The sequence below is a fragment of the Megascapheus bottae genome, chromosome 19, assembly GCF_031878675.1.
Source record: "Megascapheus bottae isolate mThoBot1 chromosome 19, mThoBot2.hap1, whole genome shotgun sequence".
Lineage (NCBI taxonomy): Eukaryota > Metazoa > Chordata > Mammalia > Rodentia > Geomyidae > Megascapheus > Megascapheus bottae.
In genome coordinates this window covers 11,625,049-11,650,884 of record NC_143527.1, presented here as the reverse complement: position 1 = coordinate 11,650,884, position 25,836 = coordinate 11,625,049, and the positions used below count along the sequence as shown (strand labels likewise).

At 44.4% G+C, this 25,836-nt stretch overlaps 1 protein-coding gene across 6 annotated transcripts in view; it reads left to right on the top strand.

Annotated features, from left to right (window-relative positions):
• The window catches only part of Nedd4l (NEDD4 like E3 ubiquitin protein ligase), a 187,707-nt gene extending 178,387 nt beyond the window's left edge, over positions 1 to 9,320 (top strand). For all 6 annotated transcript variants that reach the window (XM_090353032.1, XM_090353030.1, XM_090353031.1 and 3 more), the window contains 4 exons: positions 1,043 to 1,150; positions 2,655 to 2,751; positions 3,495 to 3,567; positions 4,871 to 9,320. In XM_090353032.1, coding sequence (XP_090209158.1) covers positions 1,043 to 1,150; positions 2,655 to 2,751; positions 3,495 to 3,567; positions 4,871 to 4,973 — 381 coding nt within the window. In that variant the 3' untranslated portion in view covers positions 4,974 to 9,320. The remainder of the gene's footprint in view (positions 1 to 1,042; positions 1,151 to 2,654; positions 2,752 to 3,494; positions 3,568 to 4,870) is intronic.
• The last annotated feature ends 16,516 nt before the right edge of the window (positions 9,321 to 25,836 follow it).

Here is a 25,836-nt window from a genome sequence, read left to right as displayed (position 1 = left end):
AGAAGCCCTCTAGGGTAGCAGCACAAGGCTTGTAAGACCAGCTGGCTCCTTGTTCTTGGCATCTTCTCCAACGCCACTGTGGAGGAACTGACCCTTAGTAGGAGCTGTAGAACAGATGAACCTTTGAACTCGAAGTCATCTATATTTGATAAGGGAAAAATATCAAAAGGCTACTAGGTAATAGTTCCAGAAGGTCATTCAATGATTGTCCAGAGCGGCTTGAAAAGCAGGTTGATCTCCCTTTGTTGAATCGAGAGACACAGCAGAAGGAAGGTAGTTGTGTCTGTCAGTGGGCTGCTGGTGGTGGTGGTCCTTAGTCACTTGTGCAAACCACATCCAACAAAGCTTGCCTCCAAGTTGGTGTTTCATGCTTCTCCTTGCAAATAGAAGCTTCAAGATGAATGATGCCATAGAAATCACTGCGAGCTCTGTGTTTTGCAGGAAGAAGTGAATGACATCACAGGTTGGCCCCAGACAATTGGGGTTTAGCCCCCTTCCAGTTTTAGTCTAGTACCTCTGCAGAAATATCACACTGGTAAATCTTCAGGAAACTTCCTTGATGGAGAGTAATAGGATAAGAAAAGCAAAATTGAAGAATCAGTTACTGCCTCAGTGCTCTCTGCAGTCCGACAGGGCTCTGGGCAGAAGAAGCAATTGGTTGTCACTTAAATTGACTGACCTAGGGAGATGAGTTCTTGCTGTCATCAGCAGATTCTTTGCAGGTAGAGAGTTCTGGGGATTCTGCTGTATAATCTCTTGGGAAACAGCCAGCATGATGTGCTTGCTCTTTAGGTACAAGGGGAACTGGGGAAGTTGACCAATGTTTACTAGTACAACATGGTGCAGCCCTGTATGAGAGTTAGGAACTGAATCACCCTCAGACATCTGTGCAGTCTCCGTGAGGTGGTAGGGCAGGGAAGTTTAAATCTTATGTCCACCCAGCTTCCTCCTTTGTCCAGCACTAAGGAAGAGTGATTTTCCCAAGTAGCTTCTTCAGCTTGCACCTCCCACTTCATTTTTACCTCTCCAACTTCCTCAACAGCTGCTGATGTGCGGCCTCGGAGACGTGGACGTAAACGATTGGAGGCAGCATTCTATATACAAGAACGGCTACTGCCCGAATCACCCAGTGATCCAGTGGTTCTGGAAGGTAACCCAGACCCAGAGTCTGCACCAGGTTCCTCCCTGAGTCAGGCGGCGGTCTGCAGTGCCTCTGTGGCCTTTCTGAAACCAGTGCTGAACACTGGGGTATCTTAGTGCTTGCACTAAGAAAGGGAAGAAAGCAGACTGAGCCTGAGCCCCTAACTTCAGTACTGAAGAAATTTCAATCTCTTTAAAAGCACACTGTCTGTCCTTGGCCACTAATTAAAGAGAGTTTTATGGGAAGAGCCCTTTGAATTAAGATGATTCTGATAAGAACTGACTGGCTTGCAACATGCGGGAAATTTCCACGGTGGAAATTAGAATTGAAACTTGCTCAAGACATAATCTTTATATTTGCTGGGCTGACTTCTTCAAGATGCCATTTCAGTGAAGAAATAATTTTCTCAACTGTTTTTTGTTGGTGTTGTTAATCAATTCCAAAAAGCATTTTGAGCTTCATTATCTCCTAACCAAAGATGCAGTGAAATTTGCTTTTCTATCTTAGAGTAGTGTTTGTGTTCTAAGGAAACAAGCTAGGAAAAGCTTAGTCTAAGAAAAGAGATGGTTGGTTACCTAACTTTAAAAAAAAAGTTTAATTCTACCATGTATAATGTCTCATAACCATAATCTCAGCTATACAAGAGACAGAAGTCAGAGGGATTACAGTTCAAGGTCAGCTCAGGCAAGTAATGTGCACCTGTGAGAGAATCACAACCCAAGGTTGACCCTATGCCAAAACAGACCTTGTCTGAAAAATAAAGAAGGTGACTAAAAGAAACTGCGTTTATGGCAGAGGGCCTGCCTGGCAAGCACAAGGCCTCGAGTTCAAACCTAAGTAACACACACACAGGGAAAAAAAACCCTGTATATACTATTTATGAGCCAAAAAATCATCTTAACTTGACTTAGTCTCCAAATATATGCCATTAATATTTAAATCTCAGTAAAAGTACAGAGAGTGGAGAAAGCAGTCTTTAACCCTAGACTATGTCTCACTCGGCTTTGATTTTAGAAATGTTTTTAATAGTTCACATAAAGCCAGTTCAGTTCCTATAATCATTCAGATCTATAAAATATCCAGATTGTCTTAGAGTCCTGGTTTGCCTCAGATTTCCTCAGATTTCTAAGAAGTTATCTTTAGAGACCTTGTCTACATCTGAAGCCCCATCTCATCTTGGTTCTCCTAGAGTAGACACTTCTGGAACACCATATAATTATAATTGACTTAGGAAGCTAGCTGGCCTCAGAAACAGAAACCTGAGCTTGGAGCCATCACAGAGTTTGCTCTCCATATCATTTATTTTGGCCAGTTGGCAAAAGAAGAAAGAGATGGGATGATCATTCCCTTGCCTAAATTAGAGGCCGGGGTGTGACCACGTAAAATTAAAAGAAGACGTCAGACTCAACTGTCTAGATAGCTAGGTCTTACGGGGTAAGCTAAGTAAGGGGAAGTTTGCCTGCTGGGTCCAGCGGCCGGTGCTGGACATAACAACCTTTGTCTCTGCCCACAGGCTGTGCTGCTGATGGATGCTGAGAAGCGGATTCGGCTGCTGCAGTTTGTCACAGGGACCTCCCGAGTTCCCATGAATGGATTTGCTGAACTTTATGGTGAGCAGCATGCCTCCAACACCCTTTTCCTGCAAAGATCTAGCCAGGAGTTCTCAGGGGACCCCTGAGAACTGGCATGGACATGATGTGGTACTCACAGAGAACCCCACACAGGGACTGTCTTCCTCCAGGCATATGCTCATTAGAAAAGGAAAACTTTAATGTAGCTCCTCTCTTTCTAGTTAGGACTTGGCTTTATCTTTTAAAGCTACATTGCTGGATGCCAGTGGCTCACACCTGTAATTCTAGCTACTTGGAAGGCTGCAATCTGAGGATCACAGTTTGAAGCCAGCCTGGGCAAGAAAGTCCATGAGGCTCTTTATCTCCAGTTAACTAGCAAAAAGGCAGAGTGGAACCACATGTGGCCCAAGCAGTAGTGCACCAGCCTTGCGAGTACCTACACCGTGGGTTCAAGCCCCAGTACCAACACTGAAACAAAACATAAAATGGTATATTTGTATCATCACTCTTCCGTGTTTATAAACTGCCTTTAAAGGATGCCTGTTACCCTGCCAGGTGCAAAAGAACAGCTGCAGCATCTGCACTTGCAGATCTGGCAGAGGTTGCATCCTGGTTAGGTTCATCCTGGGGGCAGGTGGAATCTGTGCTGAGCTTGTGCCCACCTGGCATCCCCCACCCCAGACTGCCTGGCCACGCTGGCCACCAGTCCTTTCCTCTTCTGCAGTCCTAGTCGCAGTGCTATCATACACTGTGGCCCTGATGATGTCTCTTTTCTCTTGCAGGTTCCAATGGTCCTCAGCTGTTTACAATAGAGCAGTGGGGCAGTCCTGAAAAACTGCCCAGAGCTCACACATGGTGAGTGGTGAGCCCCTCCGTGTGGCCCAATGCTGTCTTTGGCACTGGAGAGGCTGCCTGTCTCTCCATCCATAACTCACAACTGAAGTGACATGGGAGGGGTGATAAATGCTAGCAACACCTGAACCATTGGTAGACCCAGGGTGTTTGCATGTGAATGGATAAAGGGCCCCAGCTCTCAGGCCTCCCCTAAACCAGTGTATTCCCTTAATGGGCCCGAGGAACCCTAGGATTAAAAATTCTCTGCAGAAGCATTGGTGTTTGAAAGGTCTCATACACCTGTCAGTAAGCCAGGATTCTCTAGAACTGTGATCATGTGATTGTGTTGAAGGGATAGCTGATGTCCTCAGGTAATGGCAAGGACTGGAGTGCAGCACCTCCTCAGCGGAGAAAACCGCATCCATGTTTTCTTGGACGATTATTCAGCATCAGATTTGGTCCAGTAGGTTTTTAAAGCAGTGCTCTGCAAAGCCTTGCCAGTCCAAATTTGATGCCCATGGAGGTTGGCCTTTCTACCCAGCTTATTTTGTAGTAATCAGATTGTGGCTGTGAGGCTGGGCAGGATGATACATGCTGTGCTCCCAGCTATGCCACAGGTACAGGTAGGTGGATCGAGAACCAAATCCCACCATTGAGGAGGCTGAGATAGAAGGATCACAGGCTCAAGTCCACCCTAACAAAGAGGCAGCAAAATCCAGGCTGAAAAAATAAGTTGAAGGCCAGGTATGGTGGATCATGCCTGTAATCCTAGCTACTCAGAAGGCTGAGATCTGAGGATCTGAGGATTGTGGTTCAAAGCCAGTGGGGCACTAAAGTCTATGAGACTCTTATCTCCAGTTAGCCACCAGAAAACCAGAAGTGATGCTGTGGCTCAAGGAGTAGGGTGGTAGCTTGAGCTGAAGAGCTCAGGGACAACACTCAGGCTCACAGTCCAAGTCCCGCAACCGACAGAAACAAACAAATAAATAAATAAATATAAATAAGTTGAACATGGTGGCACAGGCCACCACAGGCATAGCTTAGAGGATCGAGGGCCAGGCCAACCTGCATACTAATGCAAAATCCTATCTGAAAAAACCAACAACAACACCACACGTAAAAGCACAAAGACCTGGGGGTAAGGATCAGGTGATAGAACATTTGAACAGAAAGAAGCCCTGAGAGATCAAAGCCTACTATCAAAAGAAAATTTAAATATACTTATGCATAAACACACATCTTTTTTGTTCCGTCAGCCCAGGCTAGGAAATGCTGCTGTTCCTACAAATGCTGGCTGTTCACCCAAACATTGTTTCCTTTGCAGCTTTAATCGCCTTGACTTACCTCCATACGAAACCTTCGAAGATTTACGTGAGAAACTTCTCATGGCCGTGGAAAATGCTCAAGGATTTGAAGGGGTGGATTAAGGCCTCCTGCCTCCGGGGGGCGCCGTCCATCCAGCAAGTTCCGCATGCACTTTTGCATTTGTCTAACAGACTTTTGCAGGGCCAGTGGCAGACAGCCTGGCTCCGGGAGCCCAGCTTCCTCCAGGCCACGCCCAAGTTCCACCACAGGAACCCAAACTGGGCTCCAGTTCCTGCCTCTTCCACCACCAATTCTCAACTGGTTGACTTGTACACTAATTACATTTCAGGAGGACATGTTCTATTTATGTTGTGCCTCTGCAGGCAAGCCCTTAATAAATATTTTGCATACTTTCTAATGACAATGAATGGCATTAATCACTCTACAGGTATAGTATTTCAGTTCATGTTTACTTTTTAAAACTGATTTAGACCAATTATCAGATTTTATTTCATTACAATTAAAGATGTCTCATGTACTTGGAAAAGTGACCCTAATTGTTTTTGTATTTGGATTTCATACCAGGCTTAATGTCAGTTGCTTTTTTTCTTTTTTTAAGTACTTTGACAGATCCACCCTCTCAGAAACAGAAGACTACTTTTTGTCCAATCTAAAGACAAGTACTTGGAGAGAATTTCAAATATAACTTTCAGTGTTATGATGATTTCTTTTTCCATAGTCACAATGAAAATAAACTGGATATTACCTCTTTTTTTGCACAAATTTAGGTAATAACTGACAGGCTAAGAGAATTGTAACACAGCATGAAATATTTGTGTCAACTTGAAAGGAAATCACACCACTACTCCTTAGAAACAATGGTGTGTGCTTGCACATATACTTGAGACAGGGATGGAAAAAATTCCTTAGCCCTTCCTGTTGCTGTACAGCTATCCTTTCATTCTAGTTTCTTCTTTTCTGTTTGTGGTAGAGGCATTTTGAATGAACCCCAGCACTGCTTTATTCAAAACTGGGAGCCAGATGCATCCAAATACTTACCTTGTATGTTCCTTAACAGTAGTAGCTCAGTAACTCACTCATGCACTAACAGCACCGATTCTGAAGGCATTGGATGTAGTACAAGGAGGTCATATCTGATTCATTTTGTTATCCTTAGTGTTAAATGTGAGTTTTTCTTCACCTTGCACATACCTTTCCAGTGCAATTATCAATCTGTTGTGAACTTGGCTGCTAGTGTATAAATACCTGGATGAGAAGCTGAGCCTACAAACACTGTGCCTCCCAATGTTTTGCAATTTCTACTGGATTTACAAATATATATTTACCATCCACTTAACTGAACAATGTTCTGTATGACCTGTTGCATGCTTCAGTGCCGTGTACTGTCTGAGTTGTGTCTATTGTAAAAGTGACCAAGAAGACCCCACGTGAGCCAGTGTGGTCAAGTTGTTCAACTGGCAGTGACCGAAAATTCAGGATTGTCTGTGCAGTGTGGATCATCTCCACCTGTGGGTCTCCACTGCAGAATTGTGTCATATTCTGGAACTGGGTATGAGATTGGTTGCCCTGAGGTCCTAACTGATTCTGTACTAGATGTGGTCACATCATTCAGAGCATGGAGGACCTTTGGTGTAAAGAGTTGCCTGTGTTTATGCAACTCTTGGTGTTACATGAGAAGCCCCACAAGGTTGTAGCTATAAATAAGTAGTCCGAAGGAATGCAGAGTTCTGAGGTTCTAAAAGAAGGTAGATTCCAACAGAGCTGAATATTGGCTCCTCTTCAAGGTTGTTTTTAAATATCTAATTGTGGTCAGGCAACTTAGGTATTAATTTTTTTAATGTCACTCATTCTTTTTGTCTCTTGATGAAATTTGGCCCTACAATTGACAGTGGCAAGCAAAACAAAAAAATTGAAGCTACCTTTTTTGGTAAGCTTCACAGGTATGTTTCAGAACCATGCCGACACCTGAATTGAAAGCAGTGTTTTGATGAATTTTAAAAATGGTCATGTAATTAAAGGAGAAATCAGACTCTAGTCTGAGAACTAGGATTCTTCAATCTTTTTGTAATTTCTGTATTTTTCTTAAATCAGATTATTCACTAGATACAAATTCGGCCAAACATCAGAAATATGAAAAGGAAAGCTTGTGATCATCTCAGCATCTCAGTCAGGAAAGAACCCTTCAAGGCAGCCATTGTGAATGACACTTCAGATCCTCTGCCACTTAATCCTATCTGATTTGAACAAAAGCTACTGGTGGATGTGTGTGTATGGGGGTGAGGAAGTTGCATTGGTTCACTAGTCTTCGATAGTTTGTGAAGTTTCACTTTTTACCTGACATGCTGTGTGTTTTGTCTCCAAATCTGGTGCCCAGTTTTTGGTCATCTTGGTACCTCTCTGTGTGTGGCCAGGCTTGGTTTGTTGTCAGCCAGCTGGCCAGAGGAAAGATGGCTCCATTGTGCTTTCCTTATCTACCTAGAAAGAACATCTACTTTTACTTTTCTGGAAACAGCACTCCTTTAGTTATTTTATTTATTTATTTATTTATTTTTTGGTAGCCAGATCTCTTAACTATCCCAAGAACAAAAAAATGTTTATTATTTTGTCTCCCAGGCCCTTTGGTAGATAACATCAGACATTCCCTAAATTCAGATGGCCGATGATATAAAGGAACTTCACTGAGATTATTCCTCATACGTGAAGGTCCTAGTGGCATAGTCTGAAAAGTACTGAGCAAAATACTTGAACCACTCTCAGTATTTCACATGTACCTTTGCTCTTGCCAATTCCCGGGTTGCTCTCTGGAAAGCCATGTACCTATCCAGCAACTTCTAGTTGTGCTAAGAGCTACCAGTTTACCGATTGGATCTTGTGTTTTCCTAATTGTATTATATCTCACCTCTGCAATTGTAAAGGCTTTGAAAGGAGAGAGCCTGGGTTCATTTACTGCCCAGCTCCTCCCCCACTGGGCTGGCTCTCTTTCAGTCCTCTCTCATCTGCCTCAGCACCCCTGAGGAGATGCTCTCTGGTGTCATTTTCTGCCTGGCCACTAGGGGTGCTGCTGTGCAGGGTCACTGCCTATCCTGGCTGCCTCTCAGTCCCCAGAAAATCATGCACTACCTCTGTCTCATTCAGGCATTGGGGTACATCCTAACTCATGTCAAAAACTGCCAATTTCAGGACTGAGTTGTGTTTGGGGGAGGATAAAAACTTACAAACTCCACTTTGTACTTTACCTTTTAAAACTGGGGAGAAAATGTGATATACTTTGGACCACTTTTTTAATTTATATAAGCCTTAATGAACAGTGTGTGTGTGTGTGTGTATCTATCTATATATATCTATATATAGTACACTTGTACATGGACACTGTACTCCAAGAGTGGTCTCAGTGTGTTGGGGAAAATGCTGTAGCATTAGGACATGAGCCAGTGTACTGTTTTGTAGAAAAGGCATAGTTTTCTGTTGGTATGATACTTTCCAGGAAAATACCACATTCAGTGTCTCTGTTAGACGCTGCTTCACTCAAAGCAGTGCATGCCCCTTCATTGGTTTTGTTTTTAAGGAATAACAGGAACCTCAGGACATCATTGTTGGTGCCTGACCTCCCGCACTGCATTCTTGACCTTCTGTCTTCTGTCTTCAGGTTTCCAAACCTGTGTCAACAAATGTCTGTGTTCCTGTGTACGTCCTTCTGTCCCACCTATTGACTGATTTCACCTAAATCGTCAACCGTTGCCTTCATGTTAGTCCTGGGTGAACTCTGTCCTTCCTTTACAACTCTGTGTGAAACATGAATACATATATACATATGTATGCTGTCCAAATATACATGTATATATTTGTATAGCATTTTTACACCTTTATGGGCAATCTGGATTCAAAAGGGAGTGAGAAGTTAGTTCCTTCTGCAGTTATTTCTAAGCTGTGTCTTTAAATATTCTGCCTCTCAGAGCCTGAGAGAACCCTAGGAAAAAGATGTTAGTTTGTTATTGTTTCTTAATTAATGGTCTGTTATTAAATGAATCGTGGGGGGGGTGGGGAGAGGGAGTGACTTTTGAGGTGAAAAGAATTTCAAGCATTCCAAATGAATTCTCAGTGTTTGGTAATTTTCTACTCTAAACTCACCTCCTAAAGGAAGCCAAGTACTATTTCATACGATGGTCAAAACCAAACTACCTTCAGTGTTTTTTTTTTAAGTACTACTTATGGATACTGCTCATTTTCACAATCCAAATAGCTTTAAATTGTGATTGAATTTGATACACACAGGAAACATTTTGATTTAAGGACAAGTCCTTTCTGCTTTTCTTTTCTTGAGGGAATCTAAAAGAAAAATTGTAGCTTGTTTTCCTGATGGCAAGAGTACTGTGACAAAAAAAAAAGATGAAGCTGTAAAGAAGTGATACAACGTGTCAAATATTTAATAAAGAATTATGGAAGCTGGATCCCTTTTTTTCTACATGAGTATTATGGGTTGTCTCCTCCACAGTGACCTCATGTTAACTGTGGCATGTGGTTAGAATGCCTGCAGACGCTTCAGGAATCAAGTCTGCTCAGAACACATGGTTTAGGCATAATGAGGGGATACATTTGTCCTCACCATCTGCCCATCTTTTTATTAAACTTGAGAATTACTAATTTTATACAATACTTGTAAAAATTCCTAGAAAGATGTCACCTCTTGCTTTGACCTAGCCAACCTCAGAACTTGTGGAGACTTAACAGTGGCTCAAGAATGAAACCATGTGGTTGTGGCTAGATGGCCAGCCTTGTGAGAGTCCAGGAAGTCTTTATTCTTCTGTAAGGAAAGGACTTGTGTGTAAGTAGCATCCAGTGTAGAATACGCACACCCCCATATGAGCCGGTTGGAGCTGAGTCCTGTGGACAGTGGCATGTAAAGGAAGCACATTTGCGGCCTAGAGGGACAGAGATTTGCCCAACTTGGCAGAAAGGCCCCTACCATCGCTCCAGCCAGTTTCCTTGTCCAAATCACTAAATGTGGGCACTTTCTACGTAATACTTTCCTCTGGCAGTTTACATACAGGTGCGCAGAATCAAGAAGTTCAATTTTTATTCCTGTGTTGCTTTGTCTAGACCAAGTGCCGAAGCAAACCGAAGATAGAGCCCAAGCTGGGCTCACTTGAGATCGCGTGACTGTGGAGTATGTTATAGAAGGACTTTGGCCTTGCCCTGTCCAGTGTTCTCATTGGCCATCTGAGTTCCAAGACCTGACCCTCTCAATCACATCATCTGTCTAATACTTCGGACCTAGAGGACCAGGTTTTCACAGAGGCCAGATGTGTTTTGATCTGTGCCATTAGAGATCTCTACCGTGGCCTGCGTGGATCCAAGGGAAAGGGCTAAATTTAGAGAGGGAGGCCGTCCCACAACCCTCAGAGGGATGGGCCATGTGCCAAAGGTTGAGGGGAGGTGCAGAATCAGGCTGGCTATGTTCACCCCTGTTACCCCACAGCCTCCAGATCTGTTGCCAGTAAGTCACAGATGCTGGACATCAAGACAGGGTAAAGAGCCTAAAGTCACTTCCCAGACACAGTCCCAAGGAGGGATGAACCACTGAAACATCCACAGAAAGTGTCTCCTTCAAGATGGCTGGGAAATAGGCAGATGGGCAGCTCATAACCTCATTCAGGGGCCGCTGCACCGCAGGACAGAACAGATCTCTTCTGGGTGGTGGCTGCCCCAGCATGAAGCAAGCTCATGGGTTTCAGGTACCCGCCAGGGACAGCACAAGCCCTTTGCCCAGCAGAGCCAAAGGACGAAAGGAACCATAACCTGAAAACAGAATTTTCCATTCCCAGGAAATTTTTGATGAGGCTCCAGGATGACGTTGTATTTGTTAGAGAGTTGTTGTTCAATGAAAAATCTTTAGATATTAACTTTCATTGTCTGCAGCAGGAAGTATGAGTTTGGAATTGGTCTTGAAATCTCATCATTTCACTTGTCCCTCAGTCGGTAAGGACTGGGGGACCCTGGGGTCTCCTTCTACCCCCTGCATGGGTGTTGGCCCTTTTGGGAACCTCTAGCCTTCTTGGCAGCCTCTGTTTACTCAGAAGATCCTTGCAGTGAGATTATCAGAGGACATGAAATCTCCATGTAATGAGGGGTTTCAACAGCAGCCAGGCCTTTGAACCTGGTCCCCAGTTAAAATGTAACAGGCTGGCTGCTGAGTCAATGGGAGACAAATATTAGCTTTGGTGGCCAAGCAGTAGCATTTGGGAAAGCTTCACTACTGATGGCAGGAAAAGAGCAACGGTCACAGCCACGGCCCAGGGCCTCCACGACCTTGAGCAGGTAGCCAGTGCTATAAGTTGAAGCCACCCACCCTTCCATTGGCTACTAGAACTCCCTTGGTCTGGTCACAGCAAAATCTTCCAAAAGGACAGCAGCCACTTCACTGTCTGCCCACCTCAGTCCCCCCACTCCCTCAGCCTGATTCCAGCAGAGCTCTGATAGGCTCGCTCAGGCCTGCTGGGAATTATTTCCAGGCCCCATTGAACTCCTGTCTGGTGCTGCATCATTGAGATGGTCAGACAGGAGGAGAACAGCTATTCAGGGGGCCAAGCAACCACGCCGCTCCCCCTTCTCCTCTGATTCGTCCACCCAGGTGCAGCAGCAATCTCTAAACTACACTTTGTGCCAAGCACAGCCCAACTCCCACCTCCCCCGCCTTGCGGATGCCTCTTAGCTTGCCAGGAGGGGCCAAGGAGGACCCCTCTGCCCCGTATTCCTGCACCCACAGAGGTGGACTCGCCATCCTACGGGCCTTCCTGCTTGCGAGTGCTCACTCTACAGTCTCATCTCCACTCACACCCCAACCATCTCAATGTCACCTCCCTGCAAATGTCACACTGGACATGCAGCCTTCTAGTCCCTTTCTGCCTCCATCATCATCAGACAGCCTAGAGGCGGGATGTCTGGCTGTGTGTTCTCTCCTGTTGTAGGAAGAAGGCTTTGCCACAGGCACTGTGGTTGACACCTGCCATCCTAGCTACTCAAGAGGCTGAGGTATGAGGATCAAGGTTCAAAACCAGCCTGGGAAGGAATGTCCAGCCTCTTACCTTCATTAACTACCAGAAAACCAGAAGTGGTGCTGTGGGCTCAAAGTGGTAGAGCACTAGCCTGGAGCAAAAGAGGCCTCAGAGACAGTTCTCACGCCCTGAGGTCAAGCCCCATGATCAAGGAAAACAAAATCTTTACCACAAAGAGGATCTCATAGATGGGGTCTTCAACTCATTCCTCCAATCTTGCAAAATCCTTTTATTAAAGACATTCTAATGTTCCCCCCAGTACTTCCACTTTGACAAAACCCTGCTTCATTGGACAAGGAAGAATATCTAGCTCTTCAAACATCTTCACCACGCATAGTTCCAGGAGGAGGAAATTCATTTTATAAATCCTACCACACATGTCACAGAGGGCTGGGACATATGACAGAAAGACAGGTGGTTTCCACTGTAAGAAAGTTCTCCTTTATTCAAGAAATGATCACTAAAGCCTAACACTGGTAGCTCCCAGTAAGCTAAGATCAATGAGATGTAGAGGACCATGGTTCAATGCCAGTCCTTCCAGAAAGGTCCAATTAACCAGCAAAAGGCTAGGCTGGAAAAATGGATCAAGTGGTGGAGTACAAACTGAGCAAGCAAGTTGAACAAGATTGAGGTCCTGAGTTTAAGCCCTGGTATGGAAGCAGAGGAGGAGGAAGAGGAGGAGGCGGAGGAGGAGGAGGAGGAGAGGAGGAAGAGGAGGAGGAGGAGAAGAGGAGGAGGAGGAGGAGGAAGGGAAGGAAAGACGAGGAGGAGGAGGAAGGGAAGGAAAGAGGAGGAGGAGGAGGAAGGGAAGGAAAGAGGAAAAGAAGGAGGAGGAGGAGGAGGAAAGAGGAAAAGAAGGAGGAGGAGGAGGAGGAGGAAAGAAAGAAAAAGAGGGAAGGAGATATAACCGCTCATTATTCAAGCTGAGCGCTGTGCTCCTTGGTCTTTGCCTAGGATTTTTATTTAGTGGTAAGGCACTGGGGAAAATCAATATCAGGGCAAAATGTGCCTCCAGTGCACAATTTAGAAGTCTTAGATCGAGTGTATGAGGGGATGTAGTTTTTCTTTGCATTTCTGCCAAGTGAAATATTGCATGGGATACGTTATATAGCACTGCCGGAGTCTGAGCCTTGTCAGCACACCCACACCTACTTCGGCAGCAGATACCTAAATGGCAGGTCTGGGGAGGGGGCGCAGAGTTCCATTTAATCTGGAATTGGTGCGATGTGCTGTCTGGAGGAAGCATGGAGCTGCTTCCTGTGAAATCTGGAAGAAGCTAAATGGAACAAAGGGTATAAATAGCATCGTGCCAGGTAAGGCCAGGTGTTGCCACCAAGTGAGATCCTGGCAGTAGATCAGATTGCTTCACACCAACAAAAGATGCATTTGGAATAACAGGAAGGGCTTGGGACCCTGTGCAGAATTCCAGGCTAGGTAAAGATCCCAGGGGGTGGCATGGTTGAGCTGAAACTTGAAAGAACAACTGGACAATCACAGGCAGTGGGTTCTGGCCCCAGGCATACCAGGAATGGAGCTCTGTAGACTGCATTTAACCAAATTCTCCACTTGATTCTTAACCATGCCTAAGTCAGAGAAACTATTCATTTATTTGGCATATGCCACATGCCAAACATCATTTGAAAACATTAACATGCCAAGTGATAATGATTCATACTTATAAACCAGGTACTCCAATATCTGAGATTTCAGGATAGAGGTTCAAAGCCAGCTTGGGCATGTAAATCCAAGAGGTCTTATATTCAATTAATCAACACACACACACACACACACACACACACACACACACACACACACGAACATAACCTTCCTGACAGCCTTTACTGGGTAAGACACAGAAACAGATACATAGATGATCTATAGATATAGATAGATACAGGTATAGATAGAGTCACCTCACCCAAGGTCACAGAGCTTGAAACAGATAAAGCAGAGCTAATGTCAGAGGCAATGCTTTTAATCAGGATGCTGCCTTTGCATTGATGAGGACAACTCAAACAAGAGCATCTCTCCATGCGGCAGGCCTGGGCTGGGACTCCAGCTCAATTCTGCTGGGCCCTGAGAATGCAGCTCATGCCCTGTACTCCACCCAAGGGACCAGCACCCTCCTTTCCCCCAGTAAAGCTGCTGGCTAAGAAGGGAAGGAAACTTTGGTCTTTTACCCTTGGAGATAGAAGCAACAGAGATATGACGAGATGTGATAAGCCTGTTAGCCCTGGGGTTCAAAGCCCATGTTGTCCAGCATTTTATCTGAGCTGTCGATATCTGTTTCAGCAGCTTCTGTTTGAGGAGACCAGCCAGAAAGCAGAGGCAGGGGTTTGGGGTCTGCTGACCGGAGGGTCAGGCCTGGCCAATGGTGTACCCACCAGTTGTGTCAATTCCAAAAGGCAGGGTTTGGAAATAAAATCAACAGAGAACTTGTCTTTATCTCCGGTCTGCAGTGTTTGGAGAGAATTGGGCAATTTGGGCCAGAATTGGGTCAGGAGAAAAGTGAACTGTATTACCAGCTTGCTGTAGCTTGCTTCAAAAGAATCTGCTTCGAGTTCATGTGTGTTGTCTTTCTCCTCCTTCTCCATTAGAGAATGTTCTAGAACCTTCTTGCCTTTCACTAAGCTTCCAGTGTATATAAACCAGCACCAAGCAACCTCATGTTAGTCCCTGACTTTCTGCTCAAGGATAACTGGTCTCCAGCACCCGCCAATTGAGAGGACTGGAATCATGCCAGGACAAGGAAAAATGGCTAAGCTCCAGGGGTAGGCATAGCAACCATCTACTTTGAGAATTTTAAAAACAAGAGAGGGAACATTAGAGACCATTGGTTCCAACCCCAAGCCTTGACTGATGAGGAAACTCAAACACGGAGAGGAGAGATTTCTTCCCCAAATGACCCAGAGAATGAATGTACAGATAAATCTAAGCTTAACCGTACAACCCCAGTGCCATGATTTATTGCATTATCCCCCCCCACACACACAGCTGCTTATCATTTATCTTCAAAACTTTATAGTTTACCTTTTTTTTTTTGAGGGGTGGGGGCTTATACTCAGGGCCTGAGCAGTGTTCCTGAGCTGGTTTTGCCCAAGGCTCGCACTCTATCACTTAAGCCACAGCTCCACTTTTGGCTTCTTTGTTGCTTCATTGGAGTAAGAGTTTCATGAAATTTCTTGCCCAGGCTGGCTTTGAATTGTGGTCCTTAGATCTCAAGCTCTTGAGATCTGGCATCTGCCTCCAGCTCAACTTCTTAATTATCCATGCAACATTTTATTAATTTATTCTGGAGAGTCTTCTGTGAGCCCAGGGGAAACAGAAAAAGTTAGAGGAGTCTCTTTGTTGAGAGGCTCTTGGGCCCCCACGAAGTGTCCACTCCCTTCCTCCTCCTTGTCTTCCCTCTTCCCTTCAGCACCTGTTTCCTGGCTTAGGGGGCAGGGACCGAGGTATCATTCCTGCCTCCAGTGCCAGACATCCACAGAATAGCAAGAATGATTTCCTGAGGATGTTCTGGAGTTTTGAGCAGGCACCTATGGCAGGCCAGTCAGTGTGTTTGTCCCATAAGAGGACGAGAGCCCAGCGGAGCTCAGGGGTGGCGCTGCACATGAGTGCAGAGGTCCAACCTTGATCTGGAAGCTATGGAAGCACCGCCTGGAAGAAGCACAGAGCAGCTCCCTGTGGAATCTGGAGGAGGCTTCCTGAGAATCAGCAAATGGCAAAGAATAAACTGGAAAAGGGATGGGGTTCTGGTAAGGTCTTCGTTCCCTGTTAAAACACAAGCTGTCGTTCCACATGACTCACACACCAACAAGGGATACTAAAAATATTTAAGCATGGCATTTGCTTCTATTAAACGGTCGTTTTGTCACATATATCTATCTGGTAACTGGTTTTTGTTTTTTGAAAGGTTACTGGGAATTTGTGGCTTCACAATGAACTTGGAGTGGGGGCTCTCCGATGGTCTAACTGGACCTCAAACCCATTGTCAAGTCATCAATGCCTTCATTAGCAGCAGCACTAAGGTTCAACTATTTTGTCATGTGCGGTGGTGCATACCTGTAATTCCCGCACTTATGACACTAAGGCGAGAGGTTCATAAGTTTGAGGCCAACCTAAGCTGTATAGTCAAAGCCTAACTCAAAGAAACTAACAACAGCAAAGAAAGATTCCATTGCATAGAGAAGTACTAAGCACTTGGTGGTGCTTGGCTTAGCCCACTCCAGGGAGGGCACCGGGTGCTGTACAGCCCACCATTTTACTAGTGGAATGGGCCCCATCTGGCTAAGTATTTGCATAGCACCTGCCTTGTGAAACTTTGCTCCGAGGTATGTAAGGTGCATCGGAACGCATCTGTGAATTAAGACCCTGCCTCCTGTCACACAAACCTGTCATGGTTTTTGCTCTGGTTTATATCCCAACGCTAACAGCCACTCGGCAACATGGCCAGAAGAGCCAGTATTGGACTTCAAAGGGAATCAGTGGGAGGATTCTTCTCCAAGGTGGGAGTCAGGAATGAGATAAACAATTGGAGGGACTATCTTGTCTGAAGGATGTGGCTTGCTCCAACCATGCTGGACTTTCCTTCCCTATCTCCATATGCATACCAGGGAGACCTTCAAAGAGCTGCTTCACACCCCCCACATGAACCTGTGTGACTCCCATGATTCCCTGTACTTCCTACAATCTCTATGCTTCTACATCCCTTATGCCTCACATAATCTGTGTTCAATTATCAGATAGTATCCCCTAAGAACCACATTGGGTCCTCTGGTTCTTGGTGGCTGAGGAAATTAAACCCTTCTTCTTAGCATAGCCCTGAAGGAACTTGAACTTGTGCTAGTAAACCATGGGGACTGGCCTAAGCTCAGAACCAGGTTTTGTGACTGCCCTCTATGGAGGCCTCAGTGGGACACTCAGTCTGAGAGCCCTGCTCTGACGGGAGAGCTTAGGTCTACCTTTCCTGGAGTGTTTGTATACCTAATTCCACAAATAAAAGTGAGTAAGCAATTCAGAATTCCTCTTTCCCTTGTCTGATAGGAACAGTCGGCGGCATCTACGTTTGAGCTTTGTACAAATACTTTGGGCTAGAATAGTATCTTACCTGAAGGAATCCCCCAGCCTAAAATTTAGACCTTAGGAAGCTATAGAGAAATCAGGGAAGACAGAGGAGGGATGAAAGACCCAGCATGATACTACACAGATGCTGGTGGAATCTCTGATTCTATAAAACTATGTGCTGATTCCATTCTCTGCCTCCCGACTTAAACATAAAAGTGAACCGGAAAGCAGCTACCTACCACCAGGACAGAAAGCAAATGCATTGACTTGACACTTGCAAAATTCTTATTGTGTCCACTGCCTCAGTTCAGGGAGAAGCTTGGGTTCACAGTAAATGTGTAGTGTGAAGGAAACAGGGGAGGTGGTGGTTGGCGGGGGGAGACTGAGTGGAAGTCTAGAATCAGATGTGATCTTTGCAGACACCTCCTTGTACAAGGCCAAAGCAATGGGAAAGCAACGGAAAAAGGAGAAGACAATCCTCAACAAAATATGGGAGAGTATCCTTCCTGGAGTCTCTACCCCAAAAAGGGACTATTTAGGCAACAAACAGTCCTCAATGTGTAAGAGAAAGGCCCACATTTTACATCTGAGCTCCTTAGCTTAACGCTGGTCCTACACAAAGCTCGAGTTTCTCTTTGGTCATTGTTATGACAGTGACTAAAGGCCTTACCATTTCCTGCCACACCCTCCTTTCAAGAGCACCATGGGAAGATGTGTATTGTGTTCCTATCTAGTTCCTATGGCCTAGCCTTGGCCTTCAAGAAAACTACAGTAGAGACCGTTCGCTTGAGCTTCATTCAAGATTGTTGAGTGTGTGGGCATTTTGCTTCTTTTAGCCCTTAGAAGTCAAAGCTCAACAAAATAAACCCCAAGAAATGGGTATATCTAAGAGTGAGAATGTGACCAAGGGAGAGGGGTAGACAAATGCAATCAAGAATTTATTGTGTATACCACAAAATAAGCAAGTGAAGGTTGAAGGGGGCGGTGTAAACCATGTTGAAGGGGGGACACTGGTCAAACGGCTTTGTTACATGGCACCTCCCTGCATTTGTGGCCACAGGAGTCTGTCTCCAGGGCCCCTCTACAGAATCTGGCAGAAGCCTGTTCTATTTGGTGGAAGTTTGTTCTCATCTCCTGTGCATTTACTTAGAATGGAAATGGTGAAGGTGAGAGAATACTGGCTTATTAAAGCACCAGAACTGAACATATGGCGGAAGAACAGAGCTAGCTGGAATCTGCCTGCTGGAAGAGTTTGGCAATGGGCCCAGGGTTCTGAGCTCCTCCTGCAAAAGCAGTGTCATGGCCATCAGAGCCTGGCTGCTTCCCTGTCTGTGACAGGGTAGCCACAGAAGGTTATAAAATTGTCCTTAGGAAAGTGGACTTCAGGTTCTGTTTTGACACATACCAGCTGTGCCTTTGAGCTGTTAAAATTAAAGCAAGACTAATCGAAGATGTAAAAGATAGTAACAACCTTTAGCAGTGTCACGTTGTGCTGAGGCTATGGGAATTAATTGATGCTGCCCTCATCGTGACCTTGAGAAACATGTACTACTATCAATCGATTGATCAATGAAGGAATTGAGGGTTAGTGAGAGAGGGCAGGGGCTTCACCTCCAAGGTCTAGTTCAAGGTCAATGCTGTTAACGACTAAACTTATGAATAAATGGGATATAAAGGAGGGAGAGAAAAACAGGCATTGAAATGGTTGCATTTCATTGATTTTTAAAGTACAAAATTTCCCCTGGGATTTAACTCCCTGCAATGTTGTCTTATCTAAAAGATTTCATAGATCTGGGCATGGTGGCTGGTACCTTTGGTTCTAACTACTCAGGTGGCTGAGATCTGAAGATCAGGGTTCAAAGCCAGCCCAGACAGACAAATTCAGGAGACTCTTTTTGTGTGTGGCTGGGGTAGGGGGACAGTTGGGCTTGAACTTACGGCCTAGGCACTGTCCCTGAGCTCCTTTGCTGAAGGTGAGCACTCAACCACTCTCAGCCACAACTCTACTTCGGATGGCTAATTGGAGATTAGGAGTCTCATAGACTTCCCTGCCTGGGCTGGCTTTGAACCATGATCCTCAGGTCTCAGCTGCCTGAATAGTTAGGATTATAGGTGTGAACCACCAGGGCCTGGCTTCTAGGATACTATATCTACAGTTAACCAGTAAATAACCAGAGGCCCTGAGTTCAAGCTTTCAAGCTCTAGTGCCAGTACCAAAAGAGAGAAAGAGGTGAGGGGGAGACAAAGAGAGGGAGGGGAAGACGTGTTAGCATTAAGTATAAAATAAACCAGAGAACTGATTTCCGAATAATTATTAGAATTCCGGTTCTACTTCATCTCCTATTTTTAGATGTAATTGCAATTAATGTGAAGTATGTGTTTTGCATCTGCTGTGGCCAGAATAGAGCCATAGATGTGGTGGACTCTAAAGGTATCATGAGTCCGAGTTCTTACAATGATCTAAAAGCACCCATGGCTTCATCCGGTTACCTCTCCTCCCTCCTCACTGGCCTCACTGAACTTATCAAAAGTCTTGAGACCCATCTGAGCATACAGGCCCATGTGCCTAGAAATATTTTTCCCCTCTGGTATCCTCAAATTTTAATAAAAGTATACTGAGCTTACTTTTTAACTTCCCCTGCTCGCCCAACGCCAATCAACCAACCCACAGTGGGGCTCTGATTGCTCACACTAATTCAGTCCATGGCCCTTCTCTGCAGCTCTTTGTGTATTGCTTGTCCTGTCTTTCTAGAGCTTCCCAAGGAAGGGTCTTCTCTCATATGCTTGTCTGTTCAAACTGCTGACATCCTCAGGAGCTAGAATGCCCAGGCCACGGTGGCCCTGAACACATTTCAAGCGCAAACTCCTCAGAGAGCTTTGTTGATATGCAAGTTCCCTGTACTAGTGTTTGCTCATCTCCTGAGAGGGGAGACCATGGAGAGATAGAGGCCAGGCCTAGAGAAGTGACCAGTTGGGGGCAAAATTCCCTGAAACAACATTTAAATAGGATATTATTAAGCAATGGATGATTTGTATCATTTAACAAAGAAGAAAAAAAGAAGGAGCAAAAGAGAAAGAGAAAAAAAAGAAGGATTGAATGCAAGCAAGAATCTTGACTAGGTCCTTGATTTAAAATATATCTATTATCACCTATCTATTTCTCAAAAACATCTGAAGATAATTGGCAAGTATAAAACCAAGGTGAATATTAGAAGCCACTAGAGAAAGACTGTTACATTTGCTCTGATAATGGTACTCAGGTTAAGTGGGCCAGTCTGCCACTTTGGGGATAGATGCTCAAGTGTTCATAATAGAAAAAAAATTACAATGCATGCAATTTTGTTTTCACAGGCTTTGCAAGAGTGGGTACTGCTCATTCATGTGATGATCTTCCCATCAAGACCCCTCCTTCAGCCTCGTCCTGACCCCCTGGTGCCTCCGGTGTCTTGGACCTGTCCCACTGATAAGAGGAAAACTTGGATGGGAGGTGACCCGAGGGTAACTATGATGATGAAATCTGGGCCCAGGTCAACATTCAGTTTCCATTTAGGTCCTACACTGTGACATTGGTTTGAAAACACTTTCTATTTCCTTAGTCACGAATCCCCACATGGACGGGGAAAATTCGACTCTACTAGTGGAAAATAACCAGCTAGTCTATAGAGCTCATGACCTTGGCTATGTCTGTATTTCCATCTTGTTTTCCTCTACTCATGATTAAAGCTGAACCAATCTCCTGCCTCCCTGAGTGACAAATGTCTGTGGCTTTCCTACACAGAACTGAAATATAAGATGTCAGATCCAAAGACCTCTATCCAAATAATGAAGAAGCTTGATTCTCATTTCCCAGGCTTCAGCCTCTCTCCTGGCAAAAGCTGGGCGTTCTTTGAAGAACCTCATTACTTTTGTTTCCCCTTCCTATTTTAAAAGGCCAAATGAAGCTCCTAGCAGGAGGATGAGAAAAGCAGGAAGCTACTCACCCATCAAGGTAAAGCCTACTTCTAGCTATAGCCAGTGGAAAATTTCCTAATTCTGAATTTGTGTTGGTAAGATTCATTTTTACAGCCCGAATCTGTGGCTGCCAACTGTTAGGGATTTAACTAAGTCAAGATGAACTGGATCTTGCTGGATTTGAAGCTATCTTCTCTCAAAAGAATTCTTCCTCTTTATTATTGTTGTCGAGGTTACAAAAGTTCAAACTAGAAACCAGTTTGCGCTTATAGCTCATATCTGTAAGCCTAGCTACTCTAGAGGCTGAGATCTGAGGATCATAGCTCAAAGCTAGCATGGACAGGAAAGTCCATAAGACTCTTTTTGTTAATTGTAATGTATAGAGGGGTTACAGTTATATTCACCAGATAGTAGGTGCATCACTTCTCACACATTGATATCCCTTCTCATGTTTTTGTCCCCATTTCCCTTCCCCCACCCCCTCCCAATCATCTTTGTTTCCCCCCTTCCCTTTCCTATTTCAAATAAACAAATAAATGTACCTACAATATGCCAGGTAACAAAGTCAGATACTGTAACAATCTTATTGCCAGTTAATACCAATTATGCCAGAGGTGGTTGTAACTCAAGTGGTAGAGTGCCAGCCTTGAATGGGAAAGGTAAGGGACAGTGTTCAGAGCTCTGAATTCAGGCCTCAGAAGTGGCATTCATTGTTAATTTACTAATGAAAAGTCCATTTTAAAGGTAGCAAAGGAAGAATTGTATACTCTACTCCAACAAATTGGAAAAGATTCATCTTGTCTCTAAAATTCAAAATCTTTGCAAGTACCATGGATGAAGTTTGAAAGAAACCAATCTCCATCTGAACATTGAACCTTCCCCTTTATCATGGGTTTTCTAAATGAAGGGGAAGCTCTCAGCAAAGAGGCATCAGCTTTCACAGAGAAAGAGAAAGCTTCTGGAAGTGGCCCAGATGGGCTGAGGCTAAGGCCTAGGGCTGGAAGGAGTGTGCCTGCCCTTGGCAAGAATGTGTCCCCAAGCAACGCTGAGAAGTCTTTTCACTTCAAAGGAGAAAAAGCTATTGGATTTTCAGAGAGACACAAGATTGCCTCAACCAAAAGAGCAAAACAAGTTCTGACAATGGATTCGAACAGGACCACAGCAGTCATAAGCCTATTGGGGAGATGGTGTGGACATTATCCACAAAGCAGAGCTGGAGCATGCAGGGTCTTGGAGGCTTCCAGAGGGCCCAGCAGTTGGTTCTTCCATCTCAGGGTGAACTCTGAGCTTCTACCACAGAAGTGAGCCTCGTAGGAAGACCCTGTTTTTCCTATGGGAAAGCATGCAGAATCATCTCAAGAGGTCAGAGGACACCAGGAAGGAACTCATTCTTTCATGGGCACTTAGGGACCAGTGACAAGAGGCAACACTTGAGATAAGTTCTTCAGCAGAAACAAGAAATTGACACCATGTATTTTGCTTTTCACTTTTACCTGAAAAGAAGTAGGACAGCTAAAAAAATAGTGGGAACTGGGTGTTGATGACTCTCATCCATAATCCTAGCTACTCAGGAGCCTGAGACCTGGAGGATCAAGATTTGAAGCCAGCCCAGGGAGAAAAGTCCCAGAGATTGTATCTTTAATTAAGCAGCAAAATGCTAGACTAGAGGCATGGTTCCAGGAGTAGGATAACATCCATGAAGAAGCAAGCCAAGTTAAAGCATGAGGCCCTGGAATCAAGCTTTGGTCGTAGCACTCTAGTAACACACAGACACACATACACGTGCACTGTGTACCCGCTAGTTTAAGCTACCTATCTCAGACATTACCAGATTTTGCTAGAAAGTCCAAACTGACTTTAAATCACATTTTAGATGACTAGAGAGAATAACAATGTTGTTGTAAAGCAAACTGTCAGAATGATCTGAAGAGAAAAAGCAGTAACCAGAGACATTAAAAAATATTGGCTACCGACAGAATGTGCTCAGTTAGGCCCGTGGTGGGCTCTGGAACTGTCGGATGCTGTTTGAATGTATCTTCTAACTGCCAGCTCGTCAGCTGTTGCCTTGATCTCTTGCTTTCCCTGACAGGGAGGAAGTACATCAGAAATCATTTGAGAGGAGCTTGACATTGGCTTTCAAATATTGGTCACAATCTCTCAGGAGGATGAGCCAGGGATATGTTTAGTTTAATGGGTTCATGTGACCAAGTGACTTTTCTACTTCTAGAAACCTGAAGAGGTGATCATGCAGTAAATTGGGGTCTCCCAGGGAGGAAAAGAGCTAACTAGGTGTTAATCTGGCCTCGAGGAGGAACATTTACTAGGTACAATGGCCTGTTTCACTCCTTTGGTCTCCATGTGGGCACAGCCAAGGGAAGATTCTGGGCCTTCAGTCTCCCTCTGTGTTTGACCAAAGGTGACAGTGACTTAGTGGATTAAGGTCATGCCCTCCCCAACCCCCACCCCCAATCAATAATTTAATGTGACTTATCAGAAAGAGGAAGGTTTGTTTACTTTTAAACCTTGGATCCCATAAAGGCAGGAGGGGAAAAGGCTTAAAAGCCACAGGATCTCAGCGATCCTGCCCACAGCGGCCCCTACACACCTGGCAGAAATATGAAGCATGGAAGGCGCCATCTTACAGGCCAGAGGAGGGACCCTGGGCTGAGGAGGCCAGTGCAGACTGAGGTAAGTGGCTTTTCTCCGGGCTTCCAGCTCCCCATGTGAGTTCAGCCACTGATTAAGATGGAGATCTGCTCATTGACATGGGGTTTGAAAAGATGCTCACTCTGTTGCCCTGGACAACACTTGTTTCAGAAAGCCTACACAAAAATACCAGCTTTCTCAAAGATCTTTCTCACCCAATGAAAGCAAAAGATGAGTGGTGGAGGAGCCAGGGGTGATGTGAGCTTTGATTGCTGCCCTTGGGACAGCCATACAATAAGCCACTTCTTGTTTCACAATGATCTGATTTAACAAGGCCTTTGGCCAGTATTCCGCCATTATGACTGACCTCCTCTTCTCTGTAGTGAGAGCAAATACCAGGCCAAACACAGTATGTGTGTTTCTTATGCTTCTAAGATGCCAGCATTAGGGCTGCTGCTTCTGGATACATTTGAACGCCTAGTATTGTTCCCTCAATAGCACAGAAATAATCGACCAACCGCTATAAACCTGGTCCAAGAACCTCCAGTCTCAGTTTCCCTCTTTTTAGAATCCACTGAAGCCCTAACATGGGCTGACATTTGCCCATTGGTTTCCTCTTTACCTTTGATTGGTGGTAAGGGGGAAAAATACATGTCTGAATAGGGAGCCGTCCAGATTTTTCCTTTTAGATCGATTTCAATGAGAAAAGAAATGCTTTGCTCTCTACTGACAAGAACATTCTATTTTAAAAGTTTCATGTGCTTTCAAAAGTGGCAAGACTCAGGAAGTACGGTTCTGACTTCTTTTGTCTTTATCTATGATAGTCGAAGGGAATCAAATGGATGCATTTAATGAGTCTATTTTATGCAACAGTAAATGTGGATTTGGAATAAAAAAGTGCCTCCTTTTTCTCTTGTTTTACTTTTTAAGAAATGTGCTTTGAGTTTTATTTTTTATTGATGCATCAGTTTGTAGCCAAGTGACACCTCCCAGTTCTCATAGCACTCTGTTCTCAGCCTGAGGGATTGGCCCTAAAGTGTGTTTACCCCTGGGAGTAAAATATTAAAGTTAAGACAAATATACAGTGCTGTTATATTCTAGGTACCTGTAACTGACTCTAAGATACCTTGCTAAGAACTGGGGGACATGCAGAATACTAACAGAGTGATGAATTTGCTTGAGGCATTATAATGGCTTCAACTTCATAAACTTGCTTCCCTATCCAGGAAAATAAAAGCATGCATTAAAGAAAGTACAGACCAAGAAGGCGCAAGTCCAGGTTAATTTTCATGCTCACAGGTTTAGCGGGAAAGTATGTATGTAATACCACAACATGCCTAGATATGGTCCCGTGGCCGACAGTGAGGATCCAGCACAGCTGAGCTTTACTGGATGGCGATTCAGGAATGTCTCCCACTCAGCCTCCTTTAGTGAGCTCTCAGGAAATAAGGTACACACAGACAGAAGGCTCATGGATGAAGCTGGAGGTCCAGGGAAACTAAGATCCCTCAAGGCCTCTCCCACTCAAATATCTTTGTCTGACACAAGCATGAAAAATTTTGTGAGTGGAGTCACAGGCCAATTTCTTAAGTTCTTACTGAGATACTTTATCATACAGTGTAGTAATTTTATAATATCATTCCATCAGGCAATAAACTCAATTATAAATATGTGTGTGTGTGTGTGTGTGTGTGTGTGTGTGTACATGTGAACTCAGGGCCTCTCTTGCTTTGCTTTGTCATTCAAGGCCAGCACACCACTACTTGAGCCATACCTTCCTTTCTGGGTTTTTTTGCCAGCTCTTTATAGCAGTCTCTCAGATTTGTCTACCTGGTTGGCTTTGAACCTCAGTCCTCAGATCTCATCCTCCGGAATAACTAAGAGGCATGAGGCATGAGCCACCTGCATTCAGCATAGAGTTTCATCTGTCTTGCAGAAACAAAGGAGTAAGAGATGGTAGCTGCTTTATTGATGTTTAGAAATTGTTCATAATATAGAGAAAAATTGTCACTCAATATGAGTTTATTTCCTGATGAAATAATATTATAAAATTATAACACTGTATGATAAATATTTCAGTAAGAATTTAAGAAATTGGCCTGTGGGCCCTCTCTTAAAGAGCTTCTCATGACTGTGACAAAAAAAGATATTCGAGTAGGGTAGATTTCAATTTCCAAATTTCAGGAAAGTATTTTCTAAGAAAAAATTACATTGTGAAATCCAGAAGGGAAACATAATATAAAAATCTTAA